Genomic DNA, 16,385 nt, shown 5'->3' on the forward strand with positions numbered 1-16,385 from the left:
TATGTTAGTAAATGAACATTCATCTAGACATATAGTTTGTTTAAGATTGTGTCTAAGCTTAAGGTTGATAGTTTGATTGATCGTTTGCCATCCTTAGTTCGAAACTTGATCACCCAAGGTCTAATCCCTATGCCCATGAGTTCTCTTTTCCCTTAGTCAAGAAAGTATCATTCTGTAATTGCTTTCTAGTATCAGTAGTAGTTTAAAACCCCTTTAAATCATCGGTTGCACTTAGATTAAGCAAGTACTTGCATTCTCATTGCTTGAAATCCCTTAGAATTGGTTCGACAATCACTATAATACAACATTTGTCTTAGGAGCCTTGAAAACTCTTAACATCACATGCAAAGGTGATAATAATCAGATCATGCGTATAACATAAACATGTTTTAACAGGCTGGTCGGTTTAAACAATTTTAAATCAGATGAACAATTAACCAAGCAGGATGAGAAAATAAATCTATCAATTTAACGGTCAAACAATTCTAGCAACATAGCATCAGATTTAATCAGATTTAAAACCTCAATGATCAAAACCGAAAACAGTTTTGATTTCAAAATATTCGATTAGGGTTTTAATATGTGATTTGATAATTATAGTATAATTAATTTTGATACTTATATTATTTAGGGTTTATAGATATAGGGTTAGGGTTTATCGGATTTTAACTTGTAAAAACCGATTTGGGGTTTTAATCATGTAGGAACATGATTTAGGGTTTGGGGTATCGAACTTTTAGAGTTTCGATTTACTCAATTAGGATTTTTGATCTATTATCCTATGGTTTTGAGTTTTGAATTACCTTTTAACCTTAGATGATTGTTGAATCGGACCACCAAAGGAGTTGAGCCGCGAGCTGGACACGAACGGGACACAAGCTGTCTGATGCTATCGCGAACGAGGAAGTGGTCGCGTGCTGGAGCTGCTCTCGGGTTGCGAACGTCTGAGTTAGGATCAGGAACGCCTTGGGCTGAAGCTGATCGGGGACGCGAGCTGGAACATATGCGGGAGCAAGAGACGTGATCGGGGTTTCGGGTTCGTCGGATCGCCGGCTAGGATTAGGGTTTTAGGGTTTTTCGATTTGGGTATTAGCTTAGGGATTTAGAGTTTCGTGCTGATAACGTGTTATAAAAGTAATGGAAAAGTCTATCTTTATTCATAACATAGAGGTTCCTTATATAGGAGATTACACCGTCATTGATAAATAGAAAGATTACAAATCATAATTTCTTAGTTATGAGCCATCCACAATCTGGTTCATAACACTTTTTTTTAACGCTGATTTATTATGATATTACAATTATGATATGAGAAATGTTACATAGACGATTCGACAACCGACAATACTATCTGCCTTACGAAGACCTACGCCTATCTGCATCACCTGAGCCGTCCTATGAAGATCCACACCTGACCAGATTTACTTACACCATGTTGAAGATCCCTTGTAAGCCTTTCTTCCGTAGTCTGTATAATTGTTTAATAAATCGCTATCTCCGGTATTTGAAACCTTGATTTCCTGTGATTCGCAAGAAATTGCATAGTCTGGGATTCGAACCTCAAACCTGAGTGTAGAAACCTTTAAACCTTAACCACTAAGCTACTTCTATTCATAAGTATCTAAGAGGGTGTTATTGGTTCATATATTTTAATGGATTTATAAATACAAGTCAAATCTAGTGTTATTGGTTCTGTGATTTTAAAATCCATATTCAAATTCATTGTTATTAGTTATATGATTTTAAAATCTATATTCAAATCAATTGTTATTGGTTTTATGATTTTAAAGTAGATTTTAAAATCAGGTGTTATTCAATAATAGTAATTTGTTTAAAGATTTGATTTAAAATTAGATTTGAATGAATTTATGAATGATTTTAAGTTAAAAATACAAAGGAGCAAATATTGAGTTGAACCTTGATATTTTGACAAATCTGTATTATTGGTTTTCCTAATATCTTTTCGGCACCAAGTTTCGTATATATGTATTTCATACGTTAATTATAACAAGAACTCACAAAGATATGATTATATTGTTAAATGGTAGTGTGCTTGTAACTTTTCCATTTAAAAACATCGAGCACTCATCACACTTTTGAAAGTTTTCTATTTTTCCAATTGTCCAATTTCTACATTTTCCTAGTTTTCTATTTCTATCGTAGTGGTCGGTCTATCATAGTTATATATAATCTCGATTATGCATTAGAAAATTAACACAAGAAACAAACACTTTAAAACCCTAAAAGAGCATCAATGGAAGAATCACAACAATAACCACAAGAACATGGAAAAGGTTCTTATGTTCAATGGAGTCCTTAAGAAAATAAAACTTTGATAAATCTACTTTTAGATTGTATTTCTGCAGGTTTACGTGATAGTAATGGTCTATTCAGCAAATTCACAGTGGAGAGAAGAATTCTACCTCCTCTCAATTAACTATTTGGCTGATTTATGATAATCCAGTTATTTTGATTTTGAAATCTATATCATTGATTCTGAAATCTACTTATTTGACTTTAAAATCTATGTATTTATCAAAAATTTCTAAATCCAAGAAATAATCCTAAATTCATTAAAATACTACAACCAATAACCCCCACTAAAATAGTTATTGATTTATCGGGTATCCAAAATTTATAAGTCCGGTATAATAACTATTTTAACCTTTCTAAAACACTCAGAAGTATATGAATTACTTAAACTTCAGTAAAAAGAAAGTTATTGAATTTTGTTAACTTCCGATATTTCGTTTTGAACAAGGTAAGATCACTTATTACCCATACAAGTACCTAACCTAAATCTCACTGAATCAAGACATGATCGACTTTTCTGTAGGATTCAGATTCAGATCCAGATTGAGCGGTTTTTCTTATGGTCAGATTCGGGTCAAGTATTTTTTTGCCTAGCATTGCTTTTTCCTATAAACCAGTGGTGACAATGTAAGATCCTTGTTTTGGTTCCAACTTAGACATCATATAAATACTTACTTGCTAGACTGTTTTGAATTGAGACATCATATATATATATATATATATATTGTAAACTCACAACACCAAATGAAGAACTACAATAGCTTCTCAAATATACCAAAAAAGATCTCCAAGGTTAAATAAATTCAATGATCGAAGATGGACTTTCATAAAGACTCAAGCGTATGGTTGCTTATACGCTTTGTACTTTCCCTGGCATTTCCTCTGCTTTCACGCACTTCACTTCCTGCGTTTATGTGCAAAAGAAGATAAAAGATGAATCTTAACCACACAATATGCTTTTGAGTAACCATATGCAATAATTCAATGACTAAAGTAGAGTAAGCCCAAAACCAATCAAAGACACGTTTGACTACCAATTGCATTATTATACATAACAAGAATCCAAAGAAAACAACAAACGCTAATCTATGAAAGGGTAAAAAGAACACTTACAGATCCTTTGCCTTGGTAATACTCGTCCAAAGCCCACTGGTACTTAGATTGGTTTAACCCAAACCATCTCACCAAATGATCATCCACGCTTGAGTGTGCTGTGGCAACCATTAAACAAACAAGAATGTCAAAGTTTTAATTCTTTTAATCCTCAATTCTACTTTCTAAATATATAATCTATAGATCAGTTTATTGATCAATCAATCAGACCTCAAGATCCGAAAATGAAGAAACTTTTTTTGTCGCGATCCTTACCATTTTGAACCTTTGTGGCGGCGTTTTTGAGGAAACCCAAAACTGAGCTGTCTTGTTCAGAGGAGGAAGCCACCGATTTAAACTGCTGCGGCGGAGGAAGAACCGGCGGTTGAACGATAGCCTTCTGAGACACGGAGGCAGGAGATTCAGGTGGTTTTGGAGTCGCCGGAGGAGTCATGAAAACAGTGTAAGGCCCGATCTTTCCGATGACAGGCGGAGGTGTTGATGGGTCTTTGTTGATTGGCATCGTGAGGTGAGGTTGAGAGAAGATGGAAGCAAATTGTGCAGACAAGAATCTGAGAAAGAAGAAGAAGAAGCTGTACTAGCTAGCTGTGCAAGATGCAGACAGTGAAAGTGAAGATGGTTCTTTCTATCTCTGTGCTTCCAGTATAAATGTACTTTTCAGTTCTCACACTTACCAAAGAGTCAAAAGACCAATAAGAAAAGTCTTTTTCTTTTAAAACTGAATGCTTTTTGTTTTTTCTTTTCATACTCAGATAATCAGATTAAACCAAAAGTTCAAGGATCTTTTCAGTCAGTAACGTTCTGTTTTTAATTAGTTTGATTAATTATCTATTAAAAATAAAAAGAATATACTTTAATAATTTATAGAAATGTGAAATTCGTAAAAACATAGTATATATTCCTTTCATCATTCATGAACAAAGTTGCTTATTTTTATTTCAAGTAAAATGTAAATTTTAATACAAAAACTCACAAATCTACAAAGAAAAAAAACAAACAAATATATAATTGATTTAGGATTCTAAATTCTCACGTACTCGAACGGCTAGCCGTTGGATGGACTGATCATCAAAGTAAGCATCAAGAGTTTTAATCTTTGATACAAACTCCATAGCTTCGCTATACCTCCCTCCTCTGCAATAACCATCCACAACCATTTTATACGTCAACTCATTTGGTCTGCACTTATTCTTCGCCATACACTCGATCACATCCTCTATCTCCCCAAACATCCCCATCGCCGTGTAACCCGAAACAAACGTGTTGTAAGTGAAGATACACGGTCTGATCCCACGCTCCGTCATCTCAGACAGCATCCTAACCGCTTCTTGCATCAGCCCTTTCCTGCAGAACCCCTTGATCACCGTGTTGTAAGAGACGAGGTCCGGTCTTAGCTTCGATTTCTCTAGACTCTTGAGGATTTCTTCGGCTTTCCAACACTCTCCACGTCTTACGTACATGTCCATGAGGCTGTTGTAGGTCACGAGATCGGGGTTTAGCTCGTGGTCGCGGATGGACTGCAGGATCTCGTGCGCTTGGTCGTACATGTTGTTCCTTGTGAAGATGGAGAGCATCGAGTTGAAAATCACCATGTCGGGTTTGTATCCGTGCTTTTTAAACAGCGCGAAGGCTCTCTCCATCCCAGCAAGCGCTCTGCATTTGAAGTTTGCGAGAAGCAGAGTTCTCAGAAGCATCCAGCTCGGGAAGATCTGCCCCTCGACTATCTCCTTCTCGATCCTCTCTATCCCTAGCACGTTCCCTCCCTTGGCATAACACTGAAGCATCAACGAGTAAGACGTCTCCGTCGGTTTGAAACCTTTGCTTTTCATGTCGGAGATCACGCCCTCTCCCGATCTCCAGTCCCCTTGTCTAGCCAAGGCGTTAAGCAACGCGTTGTAAGTCGTGACGCAAGCGTTGAACCCTGCTCTCGTCATCTCCCCGAACATTTTCGACGCATCGACCTCCGAGCCACACCTCCCGTAGGCGCTGATCAGCGTATTGAACGTGTCCCTATCAGGCTCGAAACCGCAGCTCTTCATCTCGCGGAACACTCGGTTCACGTACTTATCCATACCCTTTTTCCCACACAGAGCGAGCATCGTGTTCCAAGTAACCCTATTCGGAGAGCATCCGTTAGACTTCATGTCGCATAACATCTTCACCATCTCGTTAGATCTCGATTTCTTCCCCAGCATACTAAGCACCACGTTGTAGGTGCAAGTGTTCGGAACACACCCAGCTCTCTTCATACTGTAAAACAGCTTCAAAGCCTCCTCCTCCTTCCCCGACTTCCCATACGCATCTATCACAGTCGTATAAGTGATCGCGTTCGGCATCACACCTTTCCCCGTCATCATCTCGATGACCCCGGCAGCTTCCTTGGTGAAACCAGCTCTAACATAAGCCGCAACAAGCTCATTGTACGTCACGGAATCCGCGGGACAATCGTTCTCCTCCATCTCTTTCAAAATCTTTAACGCTTCCGTGTAAACCCCCGCTTTACCGTAAACTTGCAACAGCGCGTTGTAAGTCACAGTCCCAGGCTCGTATCCGCTTGACTTAATCTCGGCGAAAAACTCTTTCGCCTCTCTTAACAAACCCTCTCTCGCACAAGCGGACAGCACAGTGCTGCAAGTGAACTCATCAAACTTCATCCCTTTGCTTCTAATCACGTCTAAAACTAGTACAATCTTCCCCCAAGACCTTCCCATTCTCCCGAAAGCATCGAGGATCACATTGTAAGTCACCAGAGTAGGCGAAGGGCCCATCTCTTTCATCCTCTCGAAGAGATTGACCGCTCTTTCGTACTTCCCTGTACGCGAATAAGCGTAGAGGATGGTCGTGTAAGCGCGGACATCTAACGTGTATTCCTGCAGAGGAATTTTATCGAGCAGCTTAGCTGCAACGGAGTACTGAGACTCTCTACCTAAGATCCTAACTACAATCTCTATAACATAATGATCTAGCTTCAAATCTCCTGAATTCGAAGCCGAAACTAGCCATTCGAACAGCAAAACCGCTCTCTCCCAGTTCCCGGAATCGTCCAGAGCCTTGACGAGACTGAACACATCGGTCCTAATCAGCTCGGACTTCGCGGAATCGAAGAAGCTGCTCAATTCAGACAAAGGGTGGTCCAAAATGGAGTTGAGTAACGCAGTTTCCTTCTTACACAGTAGCTTCAAAGACCCGTTGATACCCAGAACGGGACTCGAGATGGGTTTCGCCGATTTGACCTCGAGAGAAGGGAAACGAGCTGCGGCGGGTGAGTTGGCATGTCGGGGAAAGGAAGAGAGGTGGACGAGGTGGTGGAGAAGGGAATCGAGAGGGAAGGAAGGAGGAGAAGGAGAAGGAGGAGGTAAGTGGAGTGTGGCGGAGCTGAATTTGACGGAGTGGTTGGAGGACTGAGGTGGTGGAGGTCTCTTGGATTGAATAGGGTATGGAGGTTTGAGAGGGGAGAGTGCGGCGTCCATTGAGGAAGGACGTTATCCGATAATTGCTAAATGGTGGAAGAAGGAAGAAGGAAGAAGGAAGAAGGAAGAATAGATAAAGTGAGCTAGCTCCTTTGGTTGTAAGTTTGAATGGCCGTAAGAAACTCGTCCCCTATCGAGAAAACAAGATTCATTGGCCTTTCGTTCCAACCCGTTTATCAGATTTTAACCCGACCCGGTTCATCCCCAATTTCGGATTCAAAACTAACGGAACGGGAAATATCAAATATGGAACTTCTAAAGTCCGGTCTGGTATTAAACCGGCTGATTAGACCATTTAGGATCCGGAACCGGTGATTAACCAGTTTACCCGGCTGAACTGCCTGGCCGTTTTGTGTGGTCGGTTTGATACATGACGCCATTGACTTTTTTAACACCAACATAAATTAATTCAAGCTACCAACTACGTGGTAGAAACAGAGTAGCCATTACAGAGAGTCTTTCAGCTATCGAGTCAGCTGCAGAGTTCAGATTTCTTGAAATAAAGACAAAAGACAAAAGACAGAGATAGAAAGAAACATGATAGAGACTCGGTGTCCCGGACGATTCCAAAGATCTCAACCGAAGAAAGCTTTTGAGTTACTCGCTTTGACAAACACTTGACTATCTGATTTTATACAGATTTTTGAGATGCCGAAGTATTTTGCATTGATCAGAGCTGATCGAATTGCTAAAGTGTTAGGAGTGAATCCAATCGCTCCTTTTGATACCTTTGAACACAAGTTGATTTGATATCAATTGAAGCTCCTCAGAGCTAAGAGAGGTAAGAGAGTTTGTGAAAAACAAACTAATAAAACATAACACAAGTTACTTCAATTTTCTTCTCTGACTTTTTTCTTTGGCTTTTCTCATTTAAATAAAGAAACTATAACCATAAGTTCCAACAGTCACGGAAGCAAATTACGTAAAGGGAAACATGAACATCCTGACTTACTCTCCCCTTGAAAAGAGGACATGAGCACGAGACCATAGCTAATCATGCAACAATAATAAATAAATATAATAATCTGTCAAGCCACGTACGGTTTTATTGCCGGTTCAATAATTACCAACTCATCATAAAGCCTCGGCTTGGAGGGAGGAGGGAGGAGGCGGCCTGCATTTCCAGAGATGATCCTTGCCTGACGTTGAGCCGTTTGATCGTTGGAACAACCAGCCGCATCCTCCAAGTTTGACACTTCTGTTCCATGCTGCATCTGTGAAACATATTACACATTCAGGGGCAATAACCAGTGCATTCTGGGACATACGACCTTTGTGAGGAGGTGATACGGATGCATGAGCGTCAGAGCGTGTTGACATTCTCTGGCGCTTCGAATAGCTTGACAGAATATCACATTCGCTGAGAGTACTCTGTTATCGAATATAACTTTGTTTCTTGCCATCCAGAAAGTCCAACAGATCCACGGAAACAAATCAATTGAGACTCCCAGCGGCGGTAGTTAGGTAACACCCTTAAAAGCGTCAAAAGGCTTCTTCAAATGAGTGTAAATTCCAAAGATTTGGACAATGTTTAATCAGGGGTACCCTTTAATCAGCGAGGTACTCCAGACTTTCCTAGCCATTTCACATTGGAAGAAAATGTGGAGAGCTGGTCTCCTGCATCTGCAGCCTTGTGTATTAAATAAAAAACCTCGTTCTTGGTGTTATTGATTAGCCAGTTTAATATTTAATAATGTACTAGAACTTGGAACTGGACAGCTTCCAACTATTGCATCGTCTCTTGCAACTAGAGACCAGATAGTATTTAATACTCCATCTATTTTCGAAAGTAAGGTTTTCTAGAGTATGCACGTTTATTAAAATTTTAATAAATTTTTATAATTTAATTTATTTTTTACTTTATTATACACTTTTCAATAACTTTCCACCAATGAAATTTAATCAATTCAAATATTCTCGATTAATGTTCCTCAAAAGTATAAAAAAATACCTTAACAATATAAAAAATGTGGAACAAGAAAAAAATCTAAAAAATCTTATTTTCGAGTGGGAAGTGAGGAAGTAATGTACTACCAGATCGAATCGTCTCTTCTGCCAAGCCAAAAACCTTAACTTTCGTCAACAGTTAAATAATTTACTTTCGGATTGTTCTGTCATGTTTTTTTTTGAATTTTCAAGGCTGGGAAAAAAATGGAAATTACCGAAACAGGGACTATATGGTAATTTGCACGTGAGCTAGTGAAAAATGAAAAATGGAAACTAAACAACAGCTATATTTGATGACGATCGTAGTAGGATTTGATTGCAACTAGAGACCAGATAGTATTTAGTGTAAACACAACACAACTTTGCGTAGTTTCAAGAAAGCAAAGGTCTCAGACACGCCGGATTGTATGGTCCAGTTGATGAGAAACACGAAAGGAGCGCAAGACCCGATGCTAATCTTCGAGAAGTCTCTGTTTGAAACAGATGTCAAACCAAGCCAGAGCCGTCTCTCGATCCCTTTCAACAAAACTGATTCGAAACGACTTCTTGACGCCTGCTGAGTCGAGAATCATCGAGGAAGACATCAGCAACAGAGAAAATATGGGTTTGGGTTGATCAAGGCATTAAAAAGTGGGGTGTGTTTCTCAAGAGATGGGAGATGCACGGTTCTTGGAATTACGCTTCGGTTTGTGGTTGGAAAGATGGAGACAACATTAGTCTTTGGTCTTTCAGGTGCCGAGGAGTTCTCTCTTTTGCCCTTGTTCCTCTGAGATAACTTCTTTTACTTGAGGTTTGTATCCAGTGCCTTCTCAGAATTGTAATTATCAAGATTTGGTTTTTGGTACAGTACGTTTGATCTTACAACACCTTGTTGGGTTTATCTCAAGTAATTTTTACTATGAATTGATGAATGTTCTGAAACGAATACGTCTTTCCTTAAAAGTTTCAGTCTATTGATAGTTTCATTTAACTCGGTTTAATTAAACAGTCTTCTGCCCTTAAATCTTTGCTTCTGCAGTTCTACCAATTATTTCCCTCTTTGCTGCATTCACTCCTTTAAAGAATGTTTTGGTTGGTTTTCTCAAATTTGATGCAAACTTTTGTTTCACTTCACGCTTGTTCCTGATATAGGCTCCTTCTTGATTGCGTCATTTTCTTCTTCTCCTTGTTGCTGATCGTTGTGCAAACTTTTGCTCCTCTTCACGTTTGAGTTCTGGAATTGTGCTCTCATATTGATCTTTTTTTTTTTGAACTAATTTGATGCATTAAAATAAAGGTAACTGATATTGCGTTTAGGCTATATAGTTTGTTACAAGTTTGATGGAAACCATAGAGTATTACAACATTTGCAATCCAAGAAAAGCTTAACCACATTAAGCTAGATAATGAAATAAAGTCAACACACGTCTTAGGATTTGCGGTTACCTCGACCTGTCGAGATATGCTTTCCTCTTCCCTTGACAAGTGTCCATCCCATTTCCTATACTTTTTGAGTTGGTTTAATCGATCTCCCTCTCCTAGTTGTGTTCAGGTGAGTTGTGGGCTCACACTCTTGCGAACGGTCAAATATAGGAAGATGTGGATCAATTAAAGCGTCATCTTCTGAGTTATTCACCACGGTGATGACCATTGTGGATGGAGTTTCCTCCATAATCTTTTCGCTAACCGGAGTAGAGGAATTCTCTACTAATGGTGAAAAAGTTTGCTTAGACTGTGAAAGAGGCACCTCTTTAACTAGTGAAAGATCTTCTTGAAGAGTAGCTGCTTCTCTTGTAGTTGACCTCATTTCCTCTTGAGCATCATTCATTTTTTCTAGAGCGTTACTCATTTCCACATGTGTAGTAAGGATAGAACCAATTGTAGCAGAGTTGTCTTGAAAAAATGTCGGTTTAGGAGATGAATCATTAGACCTGAATTGATCTATACTAACCATAGGTACATTTGAACCATCTTCGTGAACTTCTATTGGCTCGCTCGTAGCTTTTGAAAAACTGGCTGGTAGAAGGCTCTCTCCTATTGATCTTGGGGGAGGTAATTTAGCATTCACTGACTTCTTTCTCCCAGGTAACATGGAAGTACTCTATGAACCCATAAGCAGTACCGGGGGATAAACGGTGCGACCGTCCAAATCCGTGTCACACCGTTTCTAATGGGCCTAATATTTTTATATATATTTACATATTTTTAGATATAAAATTTTAAATATTCATTAAATTTGGTTGAAAAGGGCACCCAAAATATTTTAAATTACACAATTTATTTTCATCATAAATTTTATAAAGATATTGATGATAAAAAAATTTAAATATAATTAAATTTTAAATAAACAGAAATTTTAAAAGCTTTAAAACGTTGTTTTTCCCATGAGCTAAATAAATGTTGAGCCGGCTCTCTCCATAAGCCAAAAAAGATACCATGGTATGATGCCTTTAGAAACCTTAGCATGATTAACCTGAGGTTCTTAGGATGAGGTTTTTAGCGGAAGTTAAGAAATTGTTTCTTAATTTTTAACTAATAGAGCTAAGAACCGGTTCTTAAATAAGGACTTTAAGAACCGGTTCTTAGAGCATGTGCAACGGTGAGACTCATTGGAGTCCTTAGCGACAAGGGCATTTCGGATTAATCCTGGATATTTTGGATTTAAAAAAAAAAAAAAGATGACCATTCACGGGCCGCCACGTAGTTGTGGGGACCCGCAAATAGTGCAAGGATTCACTAAGAAAGAGTCCTTATTTAAGAATTTTAAGGGTTGAATCCTTAGCTTTTGGTGGGGTCCACTGATTATTTAATTATTTTTTCTCTAAAGACTTCCATTTAAGGATTTCCGTTGCGCATGCTCTTAGCTTTTTTAATTAAAAGTTGAAAAACAGTTTTTTAACTTCCGCTAAGAACCTCACTCTAAGAACCCCAGATTAATCATGGTCTTAGAGCTGCATGTATTAATCCCTAGCTAACGTCAAAGAAACTGAAAAAAAAAAACAGAAGAAAAAAAATGAAGAAATTATTCAGAAACTCGATAATATATTTCACCAGGAACATCCTTCTTCTTTCTCATTGCACTGAGTGGAAACAGAGAAATCGAGCCAAGGACAGTGAGAAGAAGTTACACCACGCTCGGAGTATTAGAACATGATTATCGCATAAACGATTCTTAGGTTTTTTTTTTTGTTTTCTTAAAAAAAAAAAATTAAAAATAAACCAATCGCAGGTCGTTACGTGTCGGTGGAGCCCGCAAACAGTGCCAAACCCCCCAATTACCGATTCTTATTTGGTGATTTCTGAAAGTGGTTTTTAATTTTTTTGTGGGATCCACGCGTCATTGTGGCCTACATTTTGTCAAAAAAACTCTCTAAAGACCTTGGGATGTTGATGCTCTTATACGTTGGAGATTGGTTGAGCATGAAAATGAACAAGGCTGTAACAGAAGTGGTTCTTTCCCAAGTAAATGTTTTTTCTTCTACGGGTCAGTGTAATAACCAAGATCTATTAATATTTACACCCAATTAGGAATACACAGCAGGATAAAACCCAGAAAGCTTCATATGACCAACCTGAAGTTTCAAACTAAATTCTCAAAAACACAAAGTTTCAAACTAAATTCTCAAAAACACAAAGTTCCAACCAATTCAAATTTTAACATAATTTTAATTTCAGTCCAAATTATTTAATTAGTTTCAAATATTAAATTAATCAGAAGATATAATTTAGCTTTTTTTATTACAAAGCAATTTAGATAATGGTTTGGTACTTACAAAATATTTTATTTATTCTATCACCAAACCACACATGTAAGAAATATTCTCATCATAATAACCAAATAAATTTTTATTAATACTTTAAAATAACATAAAAGATAAATCTACAAAAATTAAACCATAATTACCAATTATCATGAAGCCTATGAAATCAAACCCCTCTTCATTGAATAATAGTATAAGATGATTGAATATTTTTCTTTGTTTCGATGATTCCTACGAACATTAGTTTAATTGCATTTTCTATGAAATTTCCTCTTCATCGGTGTTTATCGTGATACCTATTAACAAAATATACAATAATTAAAACATACTTATATTTGACTACAACTTTATAAACTAAAAGTCATAAATTATAGGAAAATTACCACAAATACCACAATTATAATACCACTTTTCATGTTTACGCTAACTATTTTTACGTTCATTTTAATAAAGGGTTAAAAGACATTTATACCCTTACGGTTAACTAATCTAGACTTAGGGTTTAAATTTGAAGTTTGGGGTAGAGGTTTTGGAATGTGAAATTTGAGATTCTAATAAATATATAAATAAATACTTAAATATTTTTTAAAAAAATTTAAAAAAATTTATAGAAAGGTCCGAATTTGAAAAAGTATAATTCAAAAACATAAAAAAAAAATTAATTTTTTTATATTTTTTATAATTTATATATTTTATTTATTTAAATAATTATTATTATATATAGAGAGAACACATGTATAAAAGTCTTTTGCCATTTAATAAAAATATATTTTTGAAAAGATCTATTTAGTGATGGTAAAGATGAATAATGGTACCATAAAAATGATAAAAATAAATTTCCTCCTAAATTATATATGTCTAGTAAAAACTGATTTTTTTAATTATAACGGTCTGAGATTGCATTCTTTGGACTTATAGCTTTTGATTGGTAAGACGATTTCGTGACATAAAAGATAAGAAAGGTTCCTTTTAACAATAATATAAATAAAACATTAAACAATTTACTATTACTAAAGTAAATATAAGATGAACATAGCTATAAAAATATTGCTAAAAATTATTAATATTCGTTAATAATAATTTTCCGGAATATAATGAAAAATATTTATTAAATAATCACTAAATTTTTTTAAAAACTAACAATTCAAAAATTTATTTATTAAAATTAATGAATCAACCTAAAATCTTGGAATATGACGAATAAGCTTCTAAAAATTAATAAAACATCACAAATAATCAAAATAAATTAAAATTATTGAGAACATGGCAAGTAAGCAATCTCACTTATTTAAATAATTTCAAATATTAAATTAATCAGAAGATATAATTTAACTTTTTTATTACAACGCAACTTAGATAATGGTTTGGTAGTTGCAAAATCTTTTATTTATTCTATCACCAAACCACACATGTAAAAAGTATCATCATCATAATAACCTAATAAAGTTTTATTTATACTTTCAAATAACGTAAAAGATAAATCTACAAATTAAACTACAATTACAGTAAAACCTCTATAAATTAATAATGTTAGAACTTTGAAATTTTATTAATTTATAGAGATATTAATTTATAAAAGTTTTCTTATTTAGATTTTTTACTTTAAGATATATTTATTATAAGATAAGAAAAATATTTGATTTTAGTTTATAGGCATTAATTTTTATTTTTTAAAATTTGACATTAATATTAATTTTATTATATTATTTTGTATATATAATATATATTGCACATAATTTAAATGTGGTTTTAGATATAGTATTACTAAATCTCCTCAAAAATATATTAAGTGTTAAGAAAATATATAAATAATTTCATTATGAATATAAAACAAACAATATAATAATAGGTTCTTACTTATATAAATATGTATACATATAAATTATTAATTTATAATTTTAATGGGACCTTATATTTACATAGAATTTTCTAAAAAAATATTATCTTATTATTTTATCGATTTGTGTCAAATTTTGAACCGGTCCAAGTTGGGACCGGCGAAATTTATTAATTTATAGAAATTATTAATTTATTGAGTATTAATTTATAGAGGTTCTACTGTACAAATTATTATGAAATAAAACCCCTTTTGATCAAATAATAGTATAGATGATTGAACATTTTTCCTTGTTTCGGTGATTCCTAACATTAGTTTAATTGTATTTTATATGAATTTTCTCTTCATCAAAGTTCATAGTGACTACCTAGTTAACAAAATATACAATAATTAAAAACATATTTCTATTTAACTAAAAAATTATAAACTAAATTTTTTTTTTTTTAATTTACAAAGACAAGATGATTCACTCACATAAAAAAAAGCTTCTTTTTAAAAATATTAAATAAAAACATTAAACGATTTAATATCACTAAAGTAAACATAAGATAAACATAACTATAAAATTATTGGTCAAATTTGATAATACTCGTTAATAATAATTATCTTGAATATAATTAAAATATTTATTAAATAATCACTAAAATTGTATAAAAACTAACAATTCAAAATTTTATTTATAAAAATTAATGACTCAACCTAAAATCATGGAATATGACGAATAAGCTTCTAAAAATTAATAAAACATGAAAAATAATCAAAATAACTTAAAATCACTGAGAACATGGCAAGTATGATATTTTAATTATTTAAATAATTTTAAATATTAAATTAATTAGAAGATATAATTTACTTTTTTTTATTACAACGCAACTTAGATAACGGTTTGGTACTTGCAAAATATTTTCTTTATTCTATTATCAAACCACACATGTAAAGAGTATCATCATCATAATAACCTAATAAAGTTTTATTAATAATTTAAAATAACGTAAAAGATAAATCTACAAATTAAACCACAATTACCAATTATTAGTGAAGCATGTGAATCAAACCCCTCTTCATCAAATAATAGTATAGATGATTGAACACTTTTCCTTGTTTTGGTAATTCCTACAAACATTAGTTTAATTGTATTTTATATCAATTTTCTCTTCATTGAAGTTCATAGTGACTACCTATTAACAAAATATACAATAATTAAAAACATATTTCTATTTAAATAAAATTTATAAACTAAAAATAATAAATTATATATGTCTAGTGAAACTGATTTTTCTTTTAATTTACAAGGACAAAAGATTGTATTCTTTGGACTTTTTATTGAAGATGATTCATTGACATAAAGAGAAGAAAGCTTCCTTTTAAAAAATAATAAATAAAAACATCAAACGATTTAGCATTACTAAAGTAAATATAAGATAAACATAACTATAAAAATTATTGCTAAAATTTGATAATACTCGTTAATAATAATTCTCCTGAGTATGATAAAAATATTTATTAAATAATAACTAAAATTGTTTAGAAACTAACAATTCAAAAAAATATATACTATTAAAGCAGGATACACTTCGGGATTTTTCCACTAATTTCCCCTACCTTTCTATCTAAAGTCTAAACTGTGTCTTTCATTAATGGTAATTTGGATATTTGCGAACATTTAATTACCTACAATATTTTAATATTTTCTTGCTATTTATTTTCTTATTAATACTAATATTTTCTTGCTATTTATTTTCTTATTAATACTCTTACAAATAAACAATCTTACTATAAATTATGGTAAGCAAAATTTTAGGGGCCTAACAAGATTTAGAATATTTTATATTCTTGAGTTTATAGGAAATAATTTATACAAAAAATCCCTATATCTATTTACACATTAAATATATTTAAGATCATTATATTTACAAAGTGTAAACGTCCCACATTGAAAATTTGTGAAATTCATCAGCAAAAATG

General features: G+C 34.1%; 3 protein-coding genes across 3 annotated transcripts; 1 reads left to right on the forward strand and 2 right to left on the reverse strand.

Moving 5' to 3' along the window:
- Positions 1-3,014: 3,014 nt before the first annotated feature.
- LOC106332563 lies at positions 3,015-4,112 on the reverse strand. Its single transcript, XM_013771036.1, has 3 exons — positions 3,682-4,112; positions 3,427-3,524; positions 3,015-3,217 (listed from the first exon to the last, which is right to left on the reverse strand). Exons 1-3 carry the CDS (start codon positions 3,926-3,928, stop codon positions 3,164-3,166), a joined length of 399 nt encoding a protein of 132 aa, XP_013626490.1. The 5' UTR covers positions 3,929-4,112; the 3' UTR covers positions 3,015-3,163.
- Positions 4,113-4,341: 229 nt separating this feature from the next.
- LOC106335402 (pentatricopeptide repeat-containing protein At2g18940, chloroplastic) lies at positions 4,342-7,018 on the reverse strand. The gene has a single exon (XM_013773919.1). The coding sequence runs from the start codon at positions 6,894-6,896 to the stop codon at positions 4,440-4,442; it is 2,457 nt and encodes an 818-aa protein (XP_013629373.1). The 5' UTR covers positions 6,897-7,018; the 3' UTR covers positions 4,342-4,439.
- A 2,029-nt stretch (positions 7,019-9,047) lies between these two features.
- On the forward strand, positions 9,048-9,618 carry LOC106330464 (putative B3 domain-containing protein At3g24850). The gene is given in 4 exon segments (XM_013768922.1): positions 9,048-9,076; positions 9,214-9,367; positions 9,369-9,454; positions 9,456-9,618. Coding segments are annotated over 4 exon segments (432 nt in total).
- Positions 9,619-16,385: the final 6,767 nt, after the last annotated feature.

This window comes from Brassica oleracea, chromosome C3, assembly GCF_000695525.1.
Source record: "Brassica oleracea var. oleracea cultivar TO1000 chromosome C3, BOL, whole genome shotgun sequence".
NCBI classification, from domain to species: domain Eukaryota; kingdom Viridiplantae; phylum Streptophyta; class Magnoliopsida; order Brassicales; family Brassicaceae; genus Brassica; species Brassica oleracea.